Here is a 22,278-nt window from a genome sequence, read left to right as displayed (position 1 = left end):
GGGTGGCTCCGCGAATCTTCTTCGTTTCTTTTCGGTCGCCCCGATTTGCCTCTTTTCGAGATTTGCCTCTTCGCTCGGTTTTTCTCAGTGAATCCGAACTTTTGCTGGATTTAACGCGCGATCGTTTCTCGGAAATTCTCGGAGATATTCGCGCGTGTTCGTCGAATGACGAATAAGAGCTTCGAGACCCTAACACGCTTTACCACTTTATAACATTTCGTCGACGAGAGACTATTTATTGGAGATTCGACGAAAGGAGGAAACGTGTCGCGCATCCTTTTTCTCGTTTACGAGCGACGAAAGGTACTCGGTGGAATCAGGAGGTTCGAAATATATATCTTTATATCTTCTTTCTCGAGGAGGAAAGAACGTTTAAAAAGTTGCGTGGAACTCGCTAAAGGCGATTACAATAGAAAGCGAATAATCTACGTGTCGTCGGTTTGCTTGGCCGACCTGTGTTATGGTAATTACTACACGTGTTCGCTCCCGTATATATTGGCATTGTTTCAAAGCTTATTCCGGGTATCATCGTCGTTTCGACCATCTCCTTGTACTCGATCGAATCGCTTCTTTTTTTTTTTTTTACGTAGGTAACACCTGCCATCGGCCGTAACGTCGGATAAAATGTCGCGCGGAGAAAGTTCGTCGTCTGGCGGCATTTTGGCATATTAATTAGTTATGGGATGACGCGAGAAAATAAACGAAAGCTCTCATCTGTGAAATGCCCATCTTACCGAGCGCGAACGTCGAACTTTTACTCGAACGAGTTTTAACAAGTCCTTCGAAATAATTTATCTCGCCTCGGAAGAACTGTAAGTGAGTCGTAAGGGGGGGAGGGAGAGATGCTCGGAAAAAAACTGTAATTAATGTATTTTCGAGAGTACATCTCTCTCTCTCTCTCTCTCTCTCTCTCTCTCTCTCTCTCTCTCTCTCTCTCTCTCTCTCTCTCGCTCGCTCGCTCGCTCCTATCCTATAGACGTTCTAAAGAGCCGCCATCGAAAGTAGAAAAAAATTCAATTCATAAAAGCACCGTCCCATGTATCATACACACCCACGCGTCTATTTAGTCTTCGTCCTCTATCTTGGTTTCTCGAGGGAATAGAAGGGGCGCGAGAAGCGCAGCCGTATCCCTCCCGGTACTCTTTCTCCTCCGGTATCCCTCCAGGTGAAACCGTTTCCTGTGTCGCAAGCCGCGTCTTTCATTCCTGAAGGGTCTTTCCTGCGTCGACCTCTCCATCTCTCTCTCTCTCTCTCTCTCTCGCTTGCTCGGTCGCGTGCGCGCGCGAACGACCTTTTCTTTCTCTCACGGCATAGTAATATATCTGGGCCGCGTGGGCGGGCCACGTGGGTTTGACAGCTTAGCCCACGGAAACTGGTTACACCCACGAGCAGGCGCGCACGCCAGGGAGAGAGAAAGAGAAAAGTTACATCGAGAGTTTGATAGAGGCACACGTCAGGTACGCACGGAGAACAACAACGCAACCGACGAAGCGTACTTTCCGTGCGCTTGCTGCTTCCGCCGAGATATAGATTTTTGTTTAGAAAAAAAAAAAAAAGAAAGAAAAAATGCGGAAAAATGGCATACGTGAAGCGCATACGTGGCCAAGCTACCGCGTCTAATAAATATAAAACGTGCGCATTCGTTTATTTTTTTTCCTTTTGCGTTTTTAAACGCACCTCTTCTTTCTCCCGTCTCCACCTTTCACAGCGTCTTTTCCATCGTATTCCTTTCGAGTTCTGGGAGGAGCGTGCGTCGCGTCTCTTTCGCGAACAATTAATCGTTACTCCCCGACTCGTCCCTTCAACCCCCTTTCTTTCTCCTTTTTTCTTCTTTGCTGAAATCGAGGAACGAGGTAGAAGCGATGGTAAGGACGGTAGTTCGCGGGTTGCCCTTTCCAAAAATGGAATTGGTTTCGTCGGTCACGATACGATCTCGCTCGCGCGCGCGCTACTCGAGCTGTGCAGAAAAACGCCATAACTTGGTATCGTATATGGAGGCAATGCACAGGTGCATGCCACCGTGTTCTCTGCACGCTCTTCCCCCACCAAGGCTCGCTCGTTCCATGGTCTTACCCGCCCCATTCTACTTCCACCCCTTCTTCTTCGTCCCTTGACTCGATCGAACGTGCGCGTAGAATGTCAATTGTTTCTCTCTCTCTCTCTCTCTCTGTCTCTCTCTCTCTCTCTCTTCGTTTGCACTTTGCTTCGTACTTTTGTCCCACTTTTTCTCCATTTTTCCCCCGCTCTTTCTCTTCCTCTCTCTCTCTCTCTCTCTCTCTCTCTCTCTCTCTCTCACTCTCTCTCTGTCGTTTTTTCACGATGCAACATGGTTGCGATACTCGAGAGATTTTCTCTCCTTCTCCCTCATCCAAGATCTCCCTTTTCCTTTCTCTCTCTCTCCCTCTTTCTTCAGTTTATCCGTCCTCTTCCCGAGATTGCGTTAGCCGATCGGCGAGTATCAGAGAGACAAATGTCTCTCTTTCTCTCTATCTTTCCTTCGCTTCTCTCTTCGTTATCTTGCCATCCGTCTTCGTCCTCGTCGATCTCTTGCCAAAGGCGAGTGGTAACGAGTTCGGTAAAAAATAATTAGTATGTCCCGTCCGAGAGTCGGTGCTTCTAGAAATAGACCGGTCCGCATAATCATCCGTCGATTCCGAGACCGCTTTGGAAACCTGGCGGGCGGCTTTACCTCTCTACGAGAACTTTACCGCCTGTTTCTCGTGAGGACGACGACGGGAGAACCGCATGAGAGTTACTCCCTCCGATAGAGAGAGAGAGAGAGAGAGGAGAGGTGCGTGGCATCGCGATTCGACGCGAACGTGAATTACGATGTGATTTGATGACTCAACGATACGTAGGATCGCGTCTTCGTAATTTTGAAACTCGTACCTTCCCTCTTTCCTTTCTATCCTTTATTTTCTCGACAGAGATGATAAAAATTGAAAGGAAAATTCAAAAGACGAAACAATGGGTCAGAGGTAATCGTTTGGAAGGAGGAATCGTTAGGAGATACGGTACCTTGGCCAACGTAGGTCTCGTAGGTGCGAGAGACTAACAGGAACCGAAAGACGTGCGCGTGCGCCAGCAGCGAGCGAGTCGCGTGCGAGAGCCAAGCCGGTGAGAGTTGAATTTATGAATGAACGAACGGACGGACGAAGGGCGAGCGTGGGCTCGCCCACGCGCTCTATCATAATCGGTACCTCCGGCCTAGTCACGAGCGCCTCGCCGAGAACTCGTCGAGAGTCGAGATTGCGCGAGCGAACGAACAACGATTCGTCGCTATAGCTTAAACTACGACTATCTTAAAGATACATCTTGTTCTTTTCGAAACTTTTGAAAGGGTTCAACGCATTTCAATGACTTCTCTCAACGAAAATTTCCTTCTTTCGAACGACGACGAAAGGAACCTTTCATAACTTTAAATCTTTCTATCTATCGAGAATAGAGCGAACGTCGAAGAATTATATCGAGAAGCACTTGATAAAAGTCGGTTGGCCGAGCTCGTACGTTCGTCATCTTAACGCGCGCACGTTACGAGAATGAATAATCCATGGAGCGAAGAGTGGTGTGGCCGAAGGCAATGTATGTACGTCCCACACAAGTATTTCAGGTGTTTCGACTAACGAGCGATTTGCATGGAACAACGAGGACGTTCGAACAACGACGAACGAACCAGTTCTCGAGCCGCCAAAGGACTCCTTCGTAATGCTTTGGATTCTGAGAAAAAGGAAAGAGAGAGAGAGAGAGAGAGAGAGAGAGAGAGAGAGAGAGAGAGAGAGATAGAGAGAGAGAGCATTTACCCATTTTGAGAAGTTCGATTCCTCAAAAAGTTGTCGGCACGATCGTGACGTAAGAGGATTGCGGCTCGCAAAGTCCTGGCGTCGCGAAGGAGGACGCGCGCGCGCATAAGCTTTTCTTTTTTACATTAATTAGTTATCAAGCATAAAAAGGTCGGCTCTTGCACGTACCATGTAAATGATCTCTAACGCGATGTTAATGAGGGGGGAGCGCGAAGCGTGTAATAACACGAAATACATTGTCCTCGCTACGACGTACGATTCATTATGCATTATGCGGTTGCACCATTAATATATCGGGATGCTGGAGGCTTCGACGTATCGTATATCATTGGCCAAATTTTTCTTCATTCGGTTTATTGCGCGTACCTTATAATCGCGTTTATTGGACATTATATCGTCGTATATTACTTTGCGCATCGCGCGTGCCATAAAGCGACGACGTTTAAAACAAATTGAAATAATAAAAGACGTGAGGTCTTAAGGGGGGTTGCGGGGGTTGGTTGGATGGAGAAGAGAGTAAAAGTCGTTTGCATAATAGCGTCGAGCTATGTAGGTAGGTCCATCGAAAAACTCGTCGCTCCTGGATACGTACTTGAATTTATTATCTAAGGTATTCATTCGGAAGCTGCATATGAAATCTCCAATGACAATGACGTCGGACTTGATCAACGCCTGTCGCGACGAGATAAACTATCGACTTTATCGATTCTCTGCTTTTTCTTTTTCTTTTTTTTTCTCTTTCCTTTCTTTTTATTATAATGGCTAATTAATTAAGTAGCCAAGTAGAAATAAATAACGACTAATAACAATGCCATTGGATATTAACGACTATACGAGCATATTTTTTAAGCGGCACCCGATCAACAAAGCGACGAACGGTCGGTCGAATGAAAATCCTTGTTTACCTTTATCACGTTTGATGCGTCTGCAAATGGCGCACATGCGTCGGCCGCAGTGCTGCCTCTCGGGCTTCTGTTCGGTGTCCAGGGTGACCATCTTTTTGATAATTTTGATCGGTCAAGAGTACAACGGGCGAGAAACAAAATAAACGATATGCCTGATCGTCCGGACGATTCGCAAAGTTGTTCTTTCCTTGTACTTTTTATACTCGCACTATACTTGCTTCGATTCGAAGAAGGATATCTCGATCCGGTGACTTTCCGGCTCTCACGAGAGACGAATTCATTCCGTTCGAACACGATGTTGCTTCGAGCGTTAACACGGACTCGAAGGGATAATCCTCTTGTCTCGACGTTCCTGTCGTCCTCGTCGTCGAGGAGAAAAAATCGATCCTTTCGATCCACCCCTGGGGACGAAGATCGACGCTCCTGCGATTAGCGGGTCCTGTAAGTCGACGGCTCGTCAGATCTCTATCTCCTCGATCTCTCGAATATGCGATATATGCGTCTCGCAACCTCGTAGAAATTATCGAAATATATGGTCATGAATTTGCTCATGTGCGAGGACGTCGACGACTTTATTTATCGATACATCCAACAAAATCTTCTTCCTAAGCTCGCTGCTTGAAGGTAACGTATGAACTTGACAAAGTCCTATCGCGAGTGATCGCGTCTGTCATTACAGGTCGATTGTTAGCCTTTAAACAATCGTTTTTCGTGACGTAACGCTTTCACTCGGCTCCTTGGTCGCGCAAACTCCTTGCGCTTGGAATTTCACACGGGTTTTCTCCTCCGGCTGAATTTAAGTTCGTATGCACGAGAATTGATTTCACCTTTACTTCGTTAATTGCAACGGGACGCGTCATAAATCACGTTTACGTTTATTCGATTTCGTACGTTTTGACTTCGGCGCGCCATGGCATTGCGCGAGACTGCACGGTCGGCACCGCACGGCACCGAGCGGCTCGCGACATAGGCGCGACGCAATTTCGAAGGAATGGAGATTTCTACGGGTCCCTCCTGGCTCTCGATATAAATTACGATTTTTATTCTGGCAGATCTTATATCGATTTCGCCCGTCGAATTTGTCCTACCAAAGAGGCGCGAAAATGATTTCCCTTTTTTCCAATTAATCAAGCTCAATTCGATTTAATCCTCGAGATTCTTGCCCGCTCCTCCGCGCGCGTTAAGATGACGAACACACATTCTGAAGCCAATCTTGCTTCATCCTAGAGGTAATTAGCTAAGAAGAAATATTCGTGGGCAGTCGATGTTGATAATCGTCCGAAATGAGACTCGCTCTTTCTCTTTCTCCCTTGTCTCTCTAACGCTGGCAATTCGTTCGCTTTCTTCGCGTCGTCGCGTGGGCGATGCTTCTTCTTTCCTCGTGCATAAATTACCTCGGATTTCTTGCCACGAGCGTGGAAAGAGCTGACTTTCGAAAATCGTACGAGAAAAAGAGAGGGAGGAGGAGGGGAAAGGAAAATCGAAGAAACGATTTTGTAAATCGATCCCTCGTTCGAACGAACGTTCTCGTTTCCTACTCTTCTTTCAGCGTGAGATTTCTTTTTTTATTTTTTTTTTTTTTTTTTTTTTTTTTTTTTTTTCTTTTTTTGTACTCTCGTTGCACCGATCGTCGAATTTACGATTACAAGAGCGACGAAGTCCCGGACAGAAAGCAGAAAGTACCGAGTCACTCGACTCGTCCGCAAAACCGGTACAAACTTGCGAAGCTTATTTCGGTACGGTCGGGTTCCTGCAGAAAGGATTAAATCATTCGTCCCGTTTAAGACCGATACGAATCCGTAAAGTTTATTTCAATACCGTGGCCCCTTATTGTTGATGCAAATGAATGGACTATGGTCCATCGAGATACCAGGGCCAACGGAGAAAGATAGAACGGTAGAAGAGAAAGAATACGAGGTGGGGAGGAGTACGAGTCGAGTGAAAGTTGACAAAACGTATTCTCGAGGGATCCGGTAAACGCCCACGCACGGCCATTTAATTAACACCGAAATTGCTGTACGCGCGATCGGAGATCGTACCGAACGTGCATTAAACGGCCAACCGTGCAACTCCGCGTAAATAATCATTTGCTATTTAATCATGCGCGATCTTAATTGCCATAAGCGTTTCTCAAGTGGTGCTCTCGATCGAAAAGAATTCCCTCCCGCGACGATTTTAAGATTTCCTCGGCCGTCGCACCGTTTGTCGGCTGCTTTTCGATGTTTTCGCAAGAAATCAGAGTAAAAAGTGTAATATAATTAATGCCGACGCGACGTACGCAGGATTTCTCAACGAGAACGGCCGAGTTTATCGCCGAGGTACGATATAATATTCTCGACTATAATATTCTCTACGTTCTCTCTCTCTCTCTCTCTCTCTCTCTCTCTCTCTCTCTCTCCCCCTTGGCGAATTTCATTTATCGAGGTCTCTCTTTCTCCCTTTACCTCTGCCTTCCTCCCTCTCCCACCCCCCGCCCTACCGCGATTACAGTGTAGAGACATTAAGCCGCTCTTTATCACGAGAAACGTTGTTATAATTAACTTTTTGGAAACGTCTCTCGCTTTAATCGAGCACGTACCGTCTAATTATTTTAATTACCGTTATCATCCTTATTACGCGTGGTCGTTCGTTAATGCCACGCTCGTACAAAACGGTTAACCGGATTGTTTCGTCCCCGTCGTTTAATTTACTTATCGCGTTTATCGCTACCAACGAGCGATCGTTCTTCGTAAGGGGGTTGAGAAGGAGAGGTTGAAAAGGAGCCCGAGAAAGGAGGCGAGAGAAGAGCACGAGAGGGAAGCGCCCGGAACCCGATCGAGCCGATCGAGCATTGATTAATTCGCGGCGCTTTTCTGCCATTTATAACGCCGCGGCTAATTAAGCGTGCCCGGGTTAATCGTGCAATTTGTTTCCTTAATGACGTATCAAGTTACGAAATTAACGTCGCAGGCTTCTCGATAGCGCGTACCAGCTATATCGAAGCCCTCCTCATTTACCCTGTCCTGCTTATTATTTCTCAGTTTTATGTCCTTCCTCGATTTCGCGAAGAAACGAGCGTGTTTCGTAAGTCTTTTATTTTCTTTTTTTCCCCCACTCGTTTTCCTTTTTCTTTTTTGCCTCTTTTCGATACTTTATCCTCCGATCGAGAGAAGAGGGGAATTTCTTTCGATGGTACTCGTCAATTTGCCTAAGAAGCGAAATCGAGCCCTTCTCCGTTAATTAACCCAACGAAAGGAAGAAAAAAAAAGACAAGAGAGATTACGTAAAAGGGAGCAGCCGTTACGTATCGAGGGAGGCAATAATTAGCGCGGCGAGTTTTGTAACGATTAAGACGTACTATAATTTACAATGTACCGATCTCGAGAGGGGTCGCCGTAAAAAAGGTCTCCTCGAAGAGGAGAAAAGGTGGAGCGAGGAATCGTAAAAGCCCGCAGCTCTCGGGGAAAAAACGAAGGACCGCTTAATTTTCTCGGTCGAGGAGCAATCAAGCTCGTCCGATCATCCCAATTTCGTTGGCTCGCACGTGCACGAGCGCGCATGCGGAGCGATCACAGCGATCGGGATCTTTAACTTGCCAGAAGAGTGAAAATTCGCGACGCTTCGAAGGGGTTGCGAAAGAGAAATCTCTTCTCTCTCTCTGACTCTCGCAAGAGCCGTTTCTTTCGATCGGCCCCTCCTACGAGGAGCGCAGGACGATACACGGCAGCACTCGTGCCAGCCGCCTGCTCGGCGTCGACTTTCGGCCTCGACACGCATTTCCAAAGAGTCGTTTCGTCGTCACGGACCCATCAGCCCCCGGACTAACCGATCCTTATCTGATCGCTCCGATCTTTACGATCTTTCCTCGTGCGCGAGCTCGCGCGCGCGCGCGCGCGCGAGAGAGAGAGAGAGAGAGAGAGAGAGAGAGAGTCCTGCGTTTCTCTACGATGACGGATTAATCGCGATCGGGCGTGCCCGATTCGCCTTATTGTATATATGTATGAGAGAGGAGACTTTTTTGTTAGGAGGACGTGTCCCGAATGGCGAAGAAAAAAGGGCAGCATCCTTCTGTATCGCGAGAAGAGGAGAAAATTCCTTTGGCGATTTCAGCGAGGAGAAAAGACGAAGAAAAAGATCGTCGTCGTTTGGAGACGCGACCGATCGACGACGCCTCGGACGCGCCAATAAATCAGAACGAGTATATAACGCGGTCGGCTCGAGGAAGGATCGGGTGACTCGGTGCAAAGAAACCTCGAATCATCGAATCCGCATCGATCGGCCTCTACGATCTCCCCTACGGCTACGAGTTTCACTGGCACACACACACACACACACACACACGGACGGACGGGCGGGCGTACGTGTATATAGTTAAAGTCATAACCGTTGCATCGTCGAGCGTGTTTGCGAAAGCGAGCGGATCGAAGCCGATCGCGATTCAATTAATATCCACGGGCCGCTCCTCCCTGGCTTGATTTAATTATCAGATTTTGCCGGTACCGATAGGAATCGCTTCATTAAGTCGACGATGGTTTGCAAGTGGAACGCGCACCGTCAACATCGTTATCGCCGAACAAACTGTTATTTCGCGGACACTTTTTAATTATATCGCAGTTCGTTGGTTCGTCGTAAAGCTGAAACCTTGACGCTACGATTCTCGTCTTCTTCCCCTCTTCGTGACCGATTTTTATCCGACTACTGGTGGCGCGTCGAACATGGCGCGACACGGTTGCAACGAGTTTTCGTTACCCATTAACGAGGAGTTTGCGGACCTTCGCAATGTACCCTTTTTACGATGTTCGATCGTGCGTCAACAACACACCAGATCGTTTAACCGCGTTCCCGCAGGATATTTCGCATTGAATATTATATCAACGAAATGAATTTACAATAACGGACGAAACTATAAATGAGATTATATTCGCGCGCAAGATTACATCGCTTTGAAAATCTACTGGATGAACTAGACAAATTTTCGAGGACGAACAGCAGCGAGCTCAGGAGCTAATCGTCTTGATCGCTAAAACGAGAGATCGATCTAGATCGCGCACCATTCAATACGATCCGTAAGATCCAGCTGGAGCGCCGGCCGGTGACGAGGAGCATGTCGCACGAACACTTCCAAGCAGAACACTTTTCACCATATAGTAGAGCACAACTATGCAGAGTTTTTTCTTCCGTCAACGAGAAACGTCAATGGTGGTGTCACCACCATCCGATCGACTGCACTTTACATGACGACGAGACATTCCAAAAAAAAAAAAAAAAAAAAAAAAAAAAAGAAAAAAAAAGAAAAAAAAAGAGAAAAAAAAGAAAAAGGAAAACAAAAAAGAGAAAAAAAAAGGAAAAAAAAATTTTCCAAACGTTGAAAAATGAGGATAAGAGAAATCTCAAAATCGTGCCGACGTTTGTAGGTATCACAATCAAAGACACACACAAAACACCAGAGCTTCTCGTGATAAGCACAACGAACACTGGACCTTTGAACGTATTAAAAAGGAAAAGGAAAGAAAAAGAGGATAAAGAGAGAAAGCAAAATGAAGTATCGAGGCAAGAGAATAAACGCGTAAGAAGAAGAGAGCGGTTGCGCGTCGGTGCGCTCTGCGGCCGGTCTCTCGGTTCGTCTCTGACTGGCGTAGTGTGTGCGCGCACTCGCGCGAGCTCTCTCGTGTTCGAGCGGTGCGTGCTGCTGCTCTACGGCCGGAGGCCACGTGACACGGTCCCCTGCAGGAGGTAGGACCGCTTACGAGCGAGCGAGGGGGCGCGCGCGCCTTCGAGTAAACTCCTGTGGCAGGCAGGCAAGCAGGCACAGCGCTCGCGCGCGCGCGCAACAAGGAGCAAGGAAGCAAACAAGTAAGTTGGCTAGCAAGAGGAGCGAGAAAGCAAGCAAGCAACGAAGCAACAAGTCTTGCGCGTCGGTGTCGCGAGCTCTCGTGTGTGGGCTGCGGCGAGCGCAGGGCCAACAGAGTGCCGTTGCCGTAGAGAGGGGATAGGTCGTAGAGGCGGCCCGACGGGGACCGACGAGCGAGTGGGAGGACTGGCCCTCTCGCTTGGCTCGCACGAGTGGGGAGTGCCTCGCTTCTCGCCTTTCTCTCTTTCTCTTATTCTCTCTTTGTTCCTCGCTACTCTTTGCCGGGGAGAACGCGCAGCGTAGCAGGGGTGGAGCGGCCTACGACCCCACCAGGCGCGTGCCCCGAGTCAAACGAGGTACCATCTACCGCCGCGCGTGCACTCGATAACGAGCTCTCTTTCTTTTTCTTTTAACAAAATCACTCTCCTCTTTCCTTAGCGGTCCCAATCGAAGAACCTACATAAATCGATGACGATTACTTTTCTTTCATTTCCTTTGTATCTTTGTATTCATATTCCTTACGAGGAATAGACCAAGCGCGAGGAAGAAATATTAAAAACGTCCGGAAGATCCGTGGGAAAAAATAGGGCCGAGTTAAAAGGGCCAGCCGCGGAAGACCTTTAAGTTGTTTGCTTTGCTCTGCTGTGTGATGTTTGTAGCGAGCGAGAGAGAGAGAGAGAGAGAGACAGAGTCTCTCGACGAGAAGCAGATTTTACTGTCGGGAGAATTTTACGATTGCCTCCAGTTCTTTGCAGCATCCGCATATTTATAGAACCATCAGAAAAATCTTACACCTATGCTCGCGTTAATGGTGTCTTTTAGACGATACTTCCACCGGAAGAAATGTTTTTCTGGGTACTTGATGAGGGATTCTTGTCAACTTTTAATTTTCTCTCTCTCTCTCTCTCTCTCTCTCTTTCTCTCTCGAATGTATGGATTTAAAGTCGTTGTCAATTTCATGGTACAATTATTCGCCGCGCGTGGGGTAACGAGTTTTACAGGAGTCAGGAGTGCGGCCACGTGACACGAATTCTCGACGTCGAAAAGACCCCGAGGAAGTCGAGACTTCCGTGGAACAACGGCGGAATTTTAAACGATCGTCTGCCGTCTCGGTGTACCTATGTGGCGGTCAGCGTGAAAATCAAAGCGTCACGTCGACTTATGAAATTATAGAATTTTAAGAGAAAATAAATTCTTATGATCTTAATCGAATAAAACTTTTCAAGGACTTCCGCGTAAAAGGAATCGAGAAGAATCGGAAGAGGTCGAGCGAGAAAATCGTCGAAGCACTGACCATCGCTTCGACGCGATCGAAGTAGGATCGTGATGACCGGAAGTGATCGCCTACGCGCACGATTTGTTCGTGATAAGTCGACAAGCCGGTGGTGGGGATGCCGCTCGTCGTTCCTACTTTCGATCGATTCGCCCACCGGTACGTTTTGTAAGTCTCAAAGTCGATTTCGGAATTGTTCGGGTGTTCCTGAAAGCGCGCCCACGCGGTAACCCGCGATCCTTCTTCTGGGTTGCGGACAACGACGACAGCGAAGACGAAGACAGCGAAAACGCGGTTGCCGAAATAACGTCCGGCATCGCCCACGTATCGCCGAGGGAGGGTCAAACGGAGAGGTTCACCCAAAAACCTTTGCCGGTTATTCCCAAGTTCGACTTACCCTTTTCTGAACAAATAATCTCGCCCACGACCGGGACTTTTTTTGGCGCTGGAAAAACACAATTCGATTCGTCCTTTACTAATTCTAATCGATAGGAAGATCGAGCGAGCGATTGATTTTGTAAGTTGCGACGACGCGCAAAGGACGCGCGACGACTGGGCGTGACCGACACGCACCGAGACGTAACCTCCCCTCCTTCCTTCGTCGCGGCAGATTAAGAGAACAAGACTTGGGCAGTAGGAAGAAAAGCCGCTTGACAAATCGTTCGACTCGTCTTATCGTCTCTTCTTATCTATCGATCTCACGGTCCCTTCTCGATCATCGTGGGCGTGATCGACATACGGAACCGAGACTAATGTTCGTCGGATATGCGCTCCCATTGCTTTTTCTTCTCTTTATCCTTTGTTTATTCGAAACGGTCCATCGACGTGTTATTCTCGTTCCTCATCTCTGTACGCACGGATGTACGCGAGCTAGCCAACAGGCCGTTCTATTAATTTTCTAACGCGCTATTAAGACTAGATTAGTAGTAGGTAATCTTAAGACCTCGGCGTAGCTTCTTACCGGGTCGATCGTTACCGCATGCTGGGAATGTTAACGAATGTTTCGCACGCGGTTTTGCGCACCGGTGCGACGTTCGCTCGCTCGCTCGATGCAATTCCGTTAGCAGACCAGTCCAGAGGAGTTCGTCGACGCCCTCGTCGAGTCGCCTCCTTGACGACTTTGAGAGAGAGAGAGAGAGAGAGAGAGAGAGAGAGAAAGTATCTCGATTAGCTTGGAGCCTCCTCGATTTCTACCATTCCAATACGATCCATCATTCCCTGTCTAATTAATCTTTTAAAATATTGCTCGTGAACTAAAAAAGAAAAAAAAAAAAAAAAAAAAAAAATAAAAAGAAGAAGTCAAAAGAAAAAAGAAAGAAAAAAAATGAAAAAGAAAATAAGAGAAAATGCGTGCAGTCCGATAGGAAGAAGATCGATGCTCGATCGACGCGAATTTCGAGCAGTCGCTTGATAGCTCGAAGATGAGTTTCGCAGAACGAGAAAATCAAATTCTTCTTCCCTTTTCGTTCGTGAGCGTGATGGAAACCGTGTGGTTGAACGCTGGAGAGACGAACGCTATTAAGTATAATTTATATCGTCGGTTCTGTGTGCACACATCGTTCGGATAATTTGTTGTTCCCTTTAGCGCGCCGTCACGTGTTATAACGGCAATCCCCGCAATGACAAGGATTGTTATTAGGGCTCGACTCTTTGCAATTAATCGCGCTTAAACATCCTATCGCGTTTTACCGAGAATATATATATATATATATATATATATATATGAGAGAGCAAGAAAGAGAGAGAGAGAGAGAGAGAGAGAGAGAGAGATACTTCTAACAACGGCGATTGATCGACGATTTAGCTACCGTGAAAGCGATGAAACCTCGTCTCTCTTGCCACTCGTCGAAGCTGTCTCGCGCTGAATATCAAATATGACACCGTTTCTCGTTTACTCGCTCGATGGAAAAGAAACGAGACGGAGTATCTTAATTAAACGGCTCTCCTCTATCTCAATCACGAAATAATGGAGTAAGGTAGAACGATTTATTCAACGAGAGAGATCGAGAGAGAAACTTTTGACTTTTCTCACGCGCGTCGTCGAGCCAAGGAAATTCTCTCGGCAATACTTGACCGATATAAGCAAGACACGCACGCACGATTTCATTCCATTACGATAAGGACGAAATTTACCGCTCGAGTACCTTATTACAAGGAGCGTTACGTTATTGGGATTAGGCGAGAAGCTGCGACCGAAGCGAATTATCTCCGACATTAAAGCAATTAGCAAACGATTCAGGACGCTTTTCTTTGTTGCATAAAAACTGACATTCTGGAATCGAGTAAGAATGTGAGAGGGAATTCCATCGAGCCTAGACACAAAGGAATGTTCTCTCTCTCTCTCTCTCTCTCTCTCTTCCGCGAAGAGAGAAAATTTGAAGTTTTCCTTGGTAGATTTCATCTTACTCCCGTAAGTAAAAGTCAATTAACCGAGTACGATCGATAACGCAGTATATATCAATGTCCCGGAAGAGACGCGGTATGCTCTTCGAGATTATTATCTTCTTTTCGAACGCGTTCGATAGGAATAAATGCTCGATAAGAATAAAACGATGCCTGTATCTCTTGACGTAAGGTGTAAGTGCGCCAGAAATTCGCGCGCGCTCGCGCGCATAGGATCGCTTAAAATTCTTCAATAATAAAAACGCATTTATTGGCAATATATTTCGGCGAGCGGCAGGCTCGAGATAAATGCAGCCAACGGACGAACAGTACCTACGAGCAATAAAACCAGTCGTGTAACCGATGTGTCTCCAATAAACCGCATAGGGACTACTTTTATTGGACATAAAACTTTAGCGGGTTACGTGCCTCCCGATATCACAAGATTTTTTGTCTGCTTTATTCGGTCTAGCGAGACGCAAAGAAAAATTAACGCGAGCACATTGGAAAGATACATTTAACTAAGGCTAAGAGCACCAATGAAGACGCATTTATTATCAGTGTCATTGTTAACGATGTCTTAAAGCGTGATACAGCGCGTACCGAAATTAATTAATTTAATCGAGAAGTTGTATTGCTTTATTTTAAATCCTGATAGAGCTTCAAATCGACGTTCCTAGAGAAGCTTGGAAAGCGAAGGAAGAAAGGAAGGCAAAGAGACGGATAAGAGCGTGGATGGCGACCCAGATACGGCTATGAAAGAATGTTTGGCTTTTACGCTGCACCGGTGGCTAAGCTAACAATAGATCCTTGTAATCGCACGTTGCAGTTCGAGCTTTTACGCTTTCGGTGCTCGTCCCACACCATCTTTAAATCTCTCTCTCTCTCTCTCTCTCTCTCTCTCTCTCTCTCTCTCTCTCTCTCTCTCTCTGTTTCACTCGTTCGACTTGCAGAGCTTCATAGTCGTCGGTCGTCTTGGAGAGACAATTACCTCTAACGTCTCGGACTCAAATGCGTCCGTCTGAGTTTATTTGTTCGCGAAAGCGAGCACAGCAGCCGACCGAGGACTGGCCTAGCAGAGACCGGCTGTTCGACGACAATGATGACGACGACGACGACGACGACGACGACGACGAGCGAGATACTCGTACGGCGCGTGTGCGTTCAACGACGATAAAACGCCATGAAGCTCGACGGGAACGACGAGATCGTTCTTGGAGCTCGTACTCCGGTAGAATGCAGATCCTGCGCGCACCTTCTCTCGCTCGTTGGAATGTTACGACTCTCTCCTGCCCAACTAAATTCTCCTCCTTTATCGTTTCATACAAGTTACCTTTTCTCTTTATGCTTTTCACTTTTATCTCGCGAATACAAAGGGACAAATCTTAATACAATTTTTTATTTCGACTGAAATTATTCCCGGGTCTCTAGTAATAATTATCCAAGCATACAAGAGATCTTAAACTCTCTCGAAACTATTCGACGGGCGAGTTTCGTCAGAGCAAGAATGCAGAGAGACGCGAACGACGGGAGGGGATACCAATTAAAATAAGATTATTAAAATGTCAGTCGCAAGACAGGCGGATTAGAAGAGGCGAGAATGATAGTTGCCGGCTCGTCTTGACAACGTGTAATTTCCAGTCGTGAGCTTTCAAGCGAATTCGCTACTCGCGTCGTTGTTAACTCGTAATACACCTGGTCGACCGACCAGATAGAGAGAGAGAGAGAGAGAGAGAGAGAGAGAGAGAGAGAGAGAGAGAGAGAGAGAGAGAAAGAGAAAGATGTCTGGCAAGTTACGACAAGCGCGTGCGTAAGCAAGAAGCGTGATTAAAAAGTTCGTCTAACGGTGAGAGCGCTCAAGCGTACCGACTAACGTCGACAATGATACCGTTGAGGAATCAGAGATTTTTTTTCGTCACTTTTTTCATTAAGATCAAACACAAAATTAGATTTAGGTATATGTATTTGTATGTGCATCAGTTATGGAGCAAGAAGAGGCAAAGTGATCGAAACGATAGAATTCGCAAACAGGCACGATGAGAGGAAAAAGAGGAGAAGAAGGAGAAGCGAGAAGAAGATAGGTATTTTTTCCTTGCAGCCTTTATATCCGCGGCACGGATTCCGCTGTGCGAGTGCGTCGACATAAGCGCGATAAATTACGAGGGTGGAAGTTTGCAAGGAACGAGGTAGAGAAAAACGAGGCTCGGTGGGACTCGCTTTGCACACAATTTCCACGTGCTCGGAACAGCACCGCTGACGCCGTACGGCGGTATCTTTGCGCGAAAATAAAGTGCCGAGCGCGCGCGCGTACGCGAGTGCACTCACGTCGAGATCGCGACGGAAGGAGGAGGTAGGAGGAGGTCCACCGAGAAGAGCGGGGAGAAACGGCAGTGAGGCCCTTATTAACATTTCTCTGGGATTCGAGGCGAGATTAAATTGACAGGGAGGATTTGCGAGTCGTTTGTTACCGGCTACCCCTGCCTTTGCCTCTCTTTCTCTCTCTCTCTCTCTCTCTCTCTCTCTCTCTCTCTCCTTATACTCCTCCTCCTTCTCTTCTCCTCGTTTTCCATGCTTTGCGAGCGGGTCACAAAAGAGAATTCTTCTTCTCGATTCGATCGCTCTGGGTGCTCCTTTTCTCGATTCTTCGCTCTGTTTTTCTACCGCACGACAATGAGACTCTAATTAATTGATGTAGCGTAAGAGAGGGAGAGAGAGAGAGAGAGAGAGAAGATGAGGACTTTTCGAAACATTTAATGGTGCCGATAAATATTGTTACTCGCGTCGAATCTTTTTCTGGATTTTACTTTATCGAAGCAAAAGTGAAATCCGAAAGGAAAGAGAGAAGGAGGGGTCCAAGAGTTGGACCTTGATCGCTAACAATCTCATTAAAAGTCTCGGGAATGACGAATTAACGACGTGCCATCGACGAGGGGACTCGGATGACTTTAAAAATTGAAAAACGAAAAACGTCTACGACGCGCAGCTGTCCATTTGTCTGTCCGTTCTCTTATATCGGTACTCGGCTTCTTCTTTCCACTTCCTTCGTACGCGCACGCGCGTTCTCCGTCCTTAATGATCGCCCTCTCATTAGTAGGCGTCAAAGGCACCGACGCGACGTGGCGAGAGCTGAATCGCTTTCTTCACGATTCCCTTTAAACCTCCGATTCTGATTCGTTCTCTCTTTTACGAGGCGAGCGCTAAGCTGAAGGAATCGTTTCTTCGAGCTTAATGAAGCGAAGGAGACACCGAAGGGGCTTAAAAAAGCGACAATAAGAGAATCTCGGTCACCGGCTGCCGTTCTCGTTATTCAACGCGAATCATCGTAACCGAAAGTAAAAGAAAATAAAAGTTTTGCTCGTTGCTAGTTGCGAATCAATCGGAATGATCTTTACTTTCGATGGCCTCCGTTTGATTTAGCCTCTCTGAAATTTCAGGTTGGTCAAACGCGCTCGCGAAAGCATGCTCCCGCGCCGTCGAATAATCACTAATGTAAGAGAGAAATAAAGTTCTCTCGGTCGGATTATGTGGCCCACTGCCGTCACGATCTATTCCGAGAGCTATTCCAAGTCTATGCCGCAGAACCAAAGTCGATGCATGTTGCCGTCTTATTAATGCATCGCGCGCATCCCCTCCCACCTCGTGAACGCGGTCCCCTACGCTCTCCTAGAAGAGTTTCAACGGAGCCTAACAGCTGCGTCGGAGATGCTGCGAACGCTTGTGAAAATTCAAACGGAGTTTCGTTCGGAGTGTCTTCTATGTTCGCGTTATATCATCCATCCTTCCAACGTATTAGATATTATTTAACTTGAATTTTTATTTCCTTCACGTTACAATACGTATAAAGAAAAGACGAATTGGTAATTCCACGCGTAAGATAAGCATTATATATCTTATTAAGAAGAAAGAATATGTTAGATCGTCGAATATTCCCTCTTATGGAAGAAGAGAGATCGCCCTATACGGGGCGATATGATTGACGCTCGCGAGTTGATTTTAATTTTGCAATCTAACTCTTTGTGCTACTTTTAAATATTTTATTCGCTTTAGATAAATAAATGCGAACGATCGTTCTCAAAGTTCTTCCTTATAAAGTGAAATTTCGTCGGCATAAGGCTGAGAAACGCGCGAAACTAACGAAGAGATGTTATTTATCGCGGTGCTCGAGGGTCGACATTAATTCTTCGACATCACCGATAACGCTTTCCTACGTGCCGTACGTGCAGCTGGCATTGGAGCAATTGGCGAGTTGCCAATCAGTCTCGACTGTCGATACATTATCGAAGAGAGGACAAACGAACGATTCAAGTACTCGTCGAAAATCGTCCGAGGGCCTCCTCTTCGATCTAGCCAACTAATAACGAGCTTTAGTTTTCTTAGCGTAACGAATGACGAAGCCGTCGTCGAATTTAAGCTTCTTCGAAAACGAGCTCGACGATTTCTAACGTTATTTGATTTTCAAGCGAATCGCAAGAAACAAACGAGCAAGCAAGTAGGTATTCGTCGTTCGTAGGTATTCATCGCGCCGTCCAAATGTCCGAGAAAGCGACTCGAAACATTTATCCAACGTTTACTATCACTTTCCGAGATGACAGGCACTAAACGCTTTTATATACGCGCACCGTACGCGCACGCGAGACGTGGAAGAAGACAAACATCGTAAGATTCGTAAAATCTGGGCCAACTGAAACGACTTTGAATATGCGACTTCCTAAATCCACCTTGGGCTCGGGCGAATGAAAGGAAGGACGTTTGAATAAACAAAAGATTTCCAAGTGGAATCGAATCGATACCGAAGGGGTATTCATCTATTACGTATATACGTCACTTTATCGATTATTTTCAATTTTAGTCTCCGGTAGTCGTAGTTTATGTCGTACAGTGAAACGAGAAGCGTTCCTACGGAACGTCGGTACGCTGTACCGTACGTTTTGTGTACGAAGCTCGTAAATAAGGGGATTTAACGAAAACTCTTTGAAAGGATGCTGGTATCGTTAGCGATTTCCACAAAATGAGCCATGACCGCGTATTTCGTAAGCGGATTCCACCTCGACAAAGCTACCGAGCGTATAATCGAAAGTACGATATGTAATTAGAGAATCGAATAGTCGACTCTCTACCCACCTTTCGTCCATAAATTAGTCGGCGCGTTACGACGCGTATATTATTCGATCGAGAGAGTCGTAAGATCGACGGGGATCGCCCACGTATTCTCGGTCCTTTCTATCTATTCTTTTCTCTTTCTATTCGACGAGATAACTTTTGCTGTAAATCGAGTACCGGTGAGTTCGTTGGAAGGCGAATAATTCGCTTAAACGCTATCTTTCTTGTCGAGTTCCTTATACGCCGCGACCTTTCTTTCGTACGCGAGTCGATAAACGCGAAAACGTGGAAACACGGCAGGTTCTCGTGGTAGCGAGAGCGCGACCACCAACATCCTCGACGGGAAGCCGCGTCTAAACCGCGCGCTTTATGGGTCGCGTACGACGATAATAAATGGATAAGAGGGACACAGAAATCAATTCTCGCACGCGAGCAAAAGAATGAAACGATTTGGCGTAATGCGTGGATTCGCATAAATACGTACCTAAGTCAAGGACCTTTTTCCTACGCGCTCTACTGCCTACGATCGAAGAAAGAAACGTCGCAGCTCGGTTTCAATGGGAATCGACCTATTAAGCTTACCAAGAGGAACGAGCACGTTGAAACGGCCCGTTCCAATTTCCACGTCCTTTCCACGAGAGCAAGAGAAACGATGCCTATCTGAACAAACGGTCGAGTCCGATTCAGCTTCTCTGAAAGAACAACGCGAGCAGAAAATATATATTCGCGAATTCGCTCGAACGAAAATATGCTCGAGCGGCATTCGCCGAAGGCGGATCGTCTATTGCAGCAGACCTCCTTATCCGAGCGCACCTACGTGTACAGCCATCTGCTTATCTGCTTATCTGCCGACTCTGGAAGAATCATCGGCACGCGTTTCTACAGAGGTAGGATATGTGCAAACACAATGTAAAGTCGCGATAACGCGCGCGCGCGCGCGCACGCCTAAGGTTACATCGCTGCTGGCTCCCTTAACGTCTTTTCACACGACATACTGGAACTGGTCTAATCGCTAGACGAGATAGCTACCTTCTGACCTTTAGTAGTTGATTAAAGGTAATCACTATTTTCCGGTCCGTGGACGTTGAAATTGGAGGAACTTTAAAAGAATTTTTCTCTTCGCATTTTCTCTTCGAGTTCGTGTACATACGACGGTTTTCGGATAAGATCGTGCCAATGGTTGAAGAAAAGTTGGCTCAGTGTGGAAAGTACTTTAGTAGAATACGCATGCGCGATCGCGGTAGCAGCGCATGCGCTCATGCCGTTTGCATATAGCGCACTCTGGAATAAATGCGTGTTTATCGCGGTGGCGGCGGCGGCAGCGGCGGCGGCGGCGGCGGCGGCGGCGGCGGCATAGCTTTTGAAGAGGAGCACCGCTCGTGCTGCTCTACCTCCTCCACCTTCTTCTCCGCTTTTTCTCCGTGCTCTTTGCCATAGTCCGTGCTTTCTCGCAGATGGGCCCGGTCGATTTACATAAGGCCTGGGTCCGCTCACACCGAGACGAGCCGGACTCTACCATCTCTTTCTTTCTTTCTCTCTCTCTCTCTCTCTCTCTCTCTCTCTCTCTCTCTCTCGCTTCTTCTTATTAAACGTACGCGTGCACGTCTCTCACGCACACGCGTACCCTTTATTAAGGGTGCACGGAGAACGCAGGAGTGCGCGCGCGCGCAAACACAGAAGCGCCGCGCATGCCTTGTTGCGCTAACAATACGACCGCCCACGTACGAGATATCTCGTTTTATTATTATCTCCTTCTTTCTCTTTCTTTCTCTTTCCTTCAACCTTTCCCATACTCTTTCCTCTCTTTGTCTCTCTCTCTCTCTCTCTCTCATCTTTCCCTCTCTCGTGCGTGGTCATTACGTTCCACTCTTCGTGAAAGCGCGCTCGCCGCAGGACGCGATGCACTTTAACCGGCGCGTTTCAAAATCCTTACGCGCGGTCGAGCCGAGTTTCGAAGCTGACGATGAAAAATTTTTTCTACTTCTTTTTTTTCTTTTATCCGTACGAAATGATTTTTCACTCGCCCACGCCGACAGACGATCGATAGGGCATAGTTTGTATCCGTTTAAAATAAAATAAATAGGAAGGAAAAGAAAATAAGAAAAGTAAAAACGAGAGGACCAGCTGCGTCAGATCCTATTATACGAGAAATGATAAATATCGCGCGACAGTTAAATGTTGGCTGGCTATTCCACAGAATCGTAAAGACGCAGTCTCCGAGACGTTGCTTCGCAAAATCTCTTTTCTTCGTCGGTTCCATTGTTCTCCCTCGGTTTGCTTATACTCTCTTTATAGTCATTTTTATAGTTCATACTCCGTAGTTATTTTTGCAGTCTGAAAGAAATTTCGGTTCTATCCCTTTGAAAATGAAATTCTCGTGGTAAACGACGAGGAGCGATATCTGGAGGTTCTCTTTTTTACGTCCGATGCCGTAGGTGCCGTCTTGCGCAATCCCCGTTGTTGCAATAAAAAGCAAAAGAGAGAAAGAGGGAGCGCTTTAAATATCGTCAGATTAAGGAGCAGACAAAAGCGAAGCGACGGAGATTATAAATCGAAGGTCTACTCGCGAAGGACCTTTTCGAGGAGCAATTTTTTTCCCGGAGGAACGTTAAGGTAGCGCCGCGAAATTTCTCACGTGTTCGGCTCGAAAAACGCAGCCAGGCGTGACTCATCGGTGTTCTTCTCTCTCACAAGAGGACTAGGAGAGATCTTTCGAAAATACACGAGAGGAAGGGGAAGAGGAGAAGAAAGGAAGAAGAAAAAAAAAGAAAAGAGAGGAACGTTCTCTCGTGGATATCGGCGCGTATGTCACACGAGCTGACTTTTGTGAACGCGCCACGAACTCGTTTGCCCGATCCCGCTGTCGATGTCGGTGCGTGAAAGTTCGGAACAAAGATAAATTTGTACCGGTACCTATGTCATTGGGTTTCCTTCTTCTCTACGCTTTCTCTCTCTCTCTCTCTCTCTCATGCGCGCGCTCGTGCATAC

At 46.8% G+C, this 22,278-nt stretch overlaps 1 protein-coding gene across 10 annotated transcripts in view; it reads right to left on the bottom strand.

Moving 5' to 3' along the window:
* LOC118447451 (uncharacterized) overlaps positions 1 to 22,278 on the bottom strand; it is a 186,336-nt gene that overhangs the window by 16,658 nt on the left and 147,400 nt on the right. The window contains exons 1-2 of one of the 10 annotated variants that reach the window (XM_035879393.2): positions 9,736 to 9,879; positions 4,706 to 5,144 (exon numbers count right to left, since the gene is read on the bottom strand). The exons of the other annotated variants lie outside the window; for them this stretch is intronic. Coding sequence (XP_035735286.2) covers positions 4,706 to 4,796 — 91 coding nt within the window. The 5' untranslated portion in view covers positions 4,797 to 5,144; positions 9,736 to 9,879. Of the gene's footprint in view, positions 1 to 4,705; positions 5,145 to 9,735; positions 9,880 to 22,278 lie in introns of those variants that run through there. 10 annotated transcript variants of the gene reach the window in all.

This window comes from Vespa mandarinia, chromosome 1, assembly GCF_050613455.1.
Source record: "Vespa mandarinia isolate Hongniang chromosome 1, ASM5061345v1, whole genome shotgun sequence".
In the NCBI taxonomy this organism is placed as follows: domain Eukaryota; kingdom Metazoa; phylum Arthropoda; class Insecta; order Hymenoptera; family Vespidae; genus Vespa; species Vespa mandarinia.
This window is presented reverse-complemented; position numbering and strand designations above follow the sequence as displayed.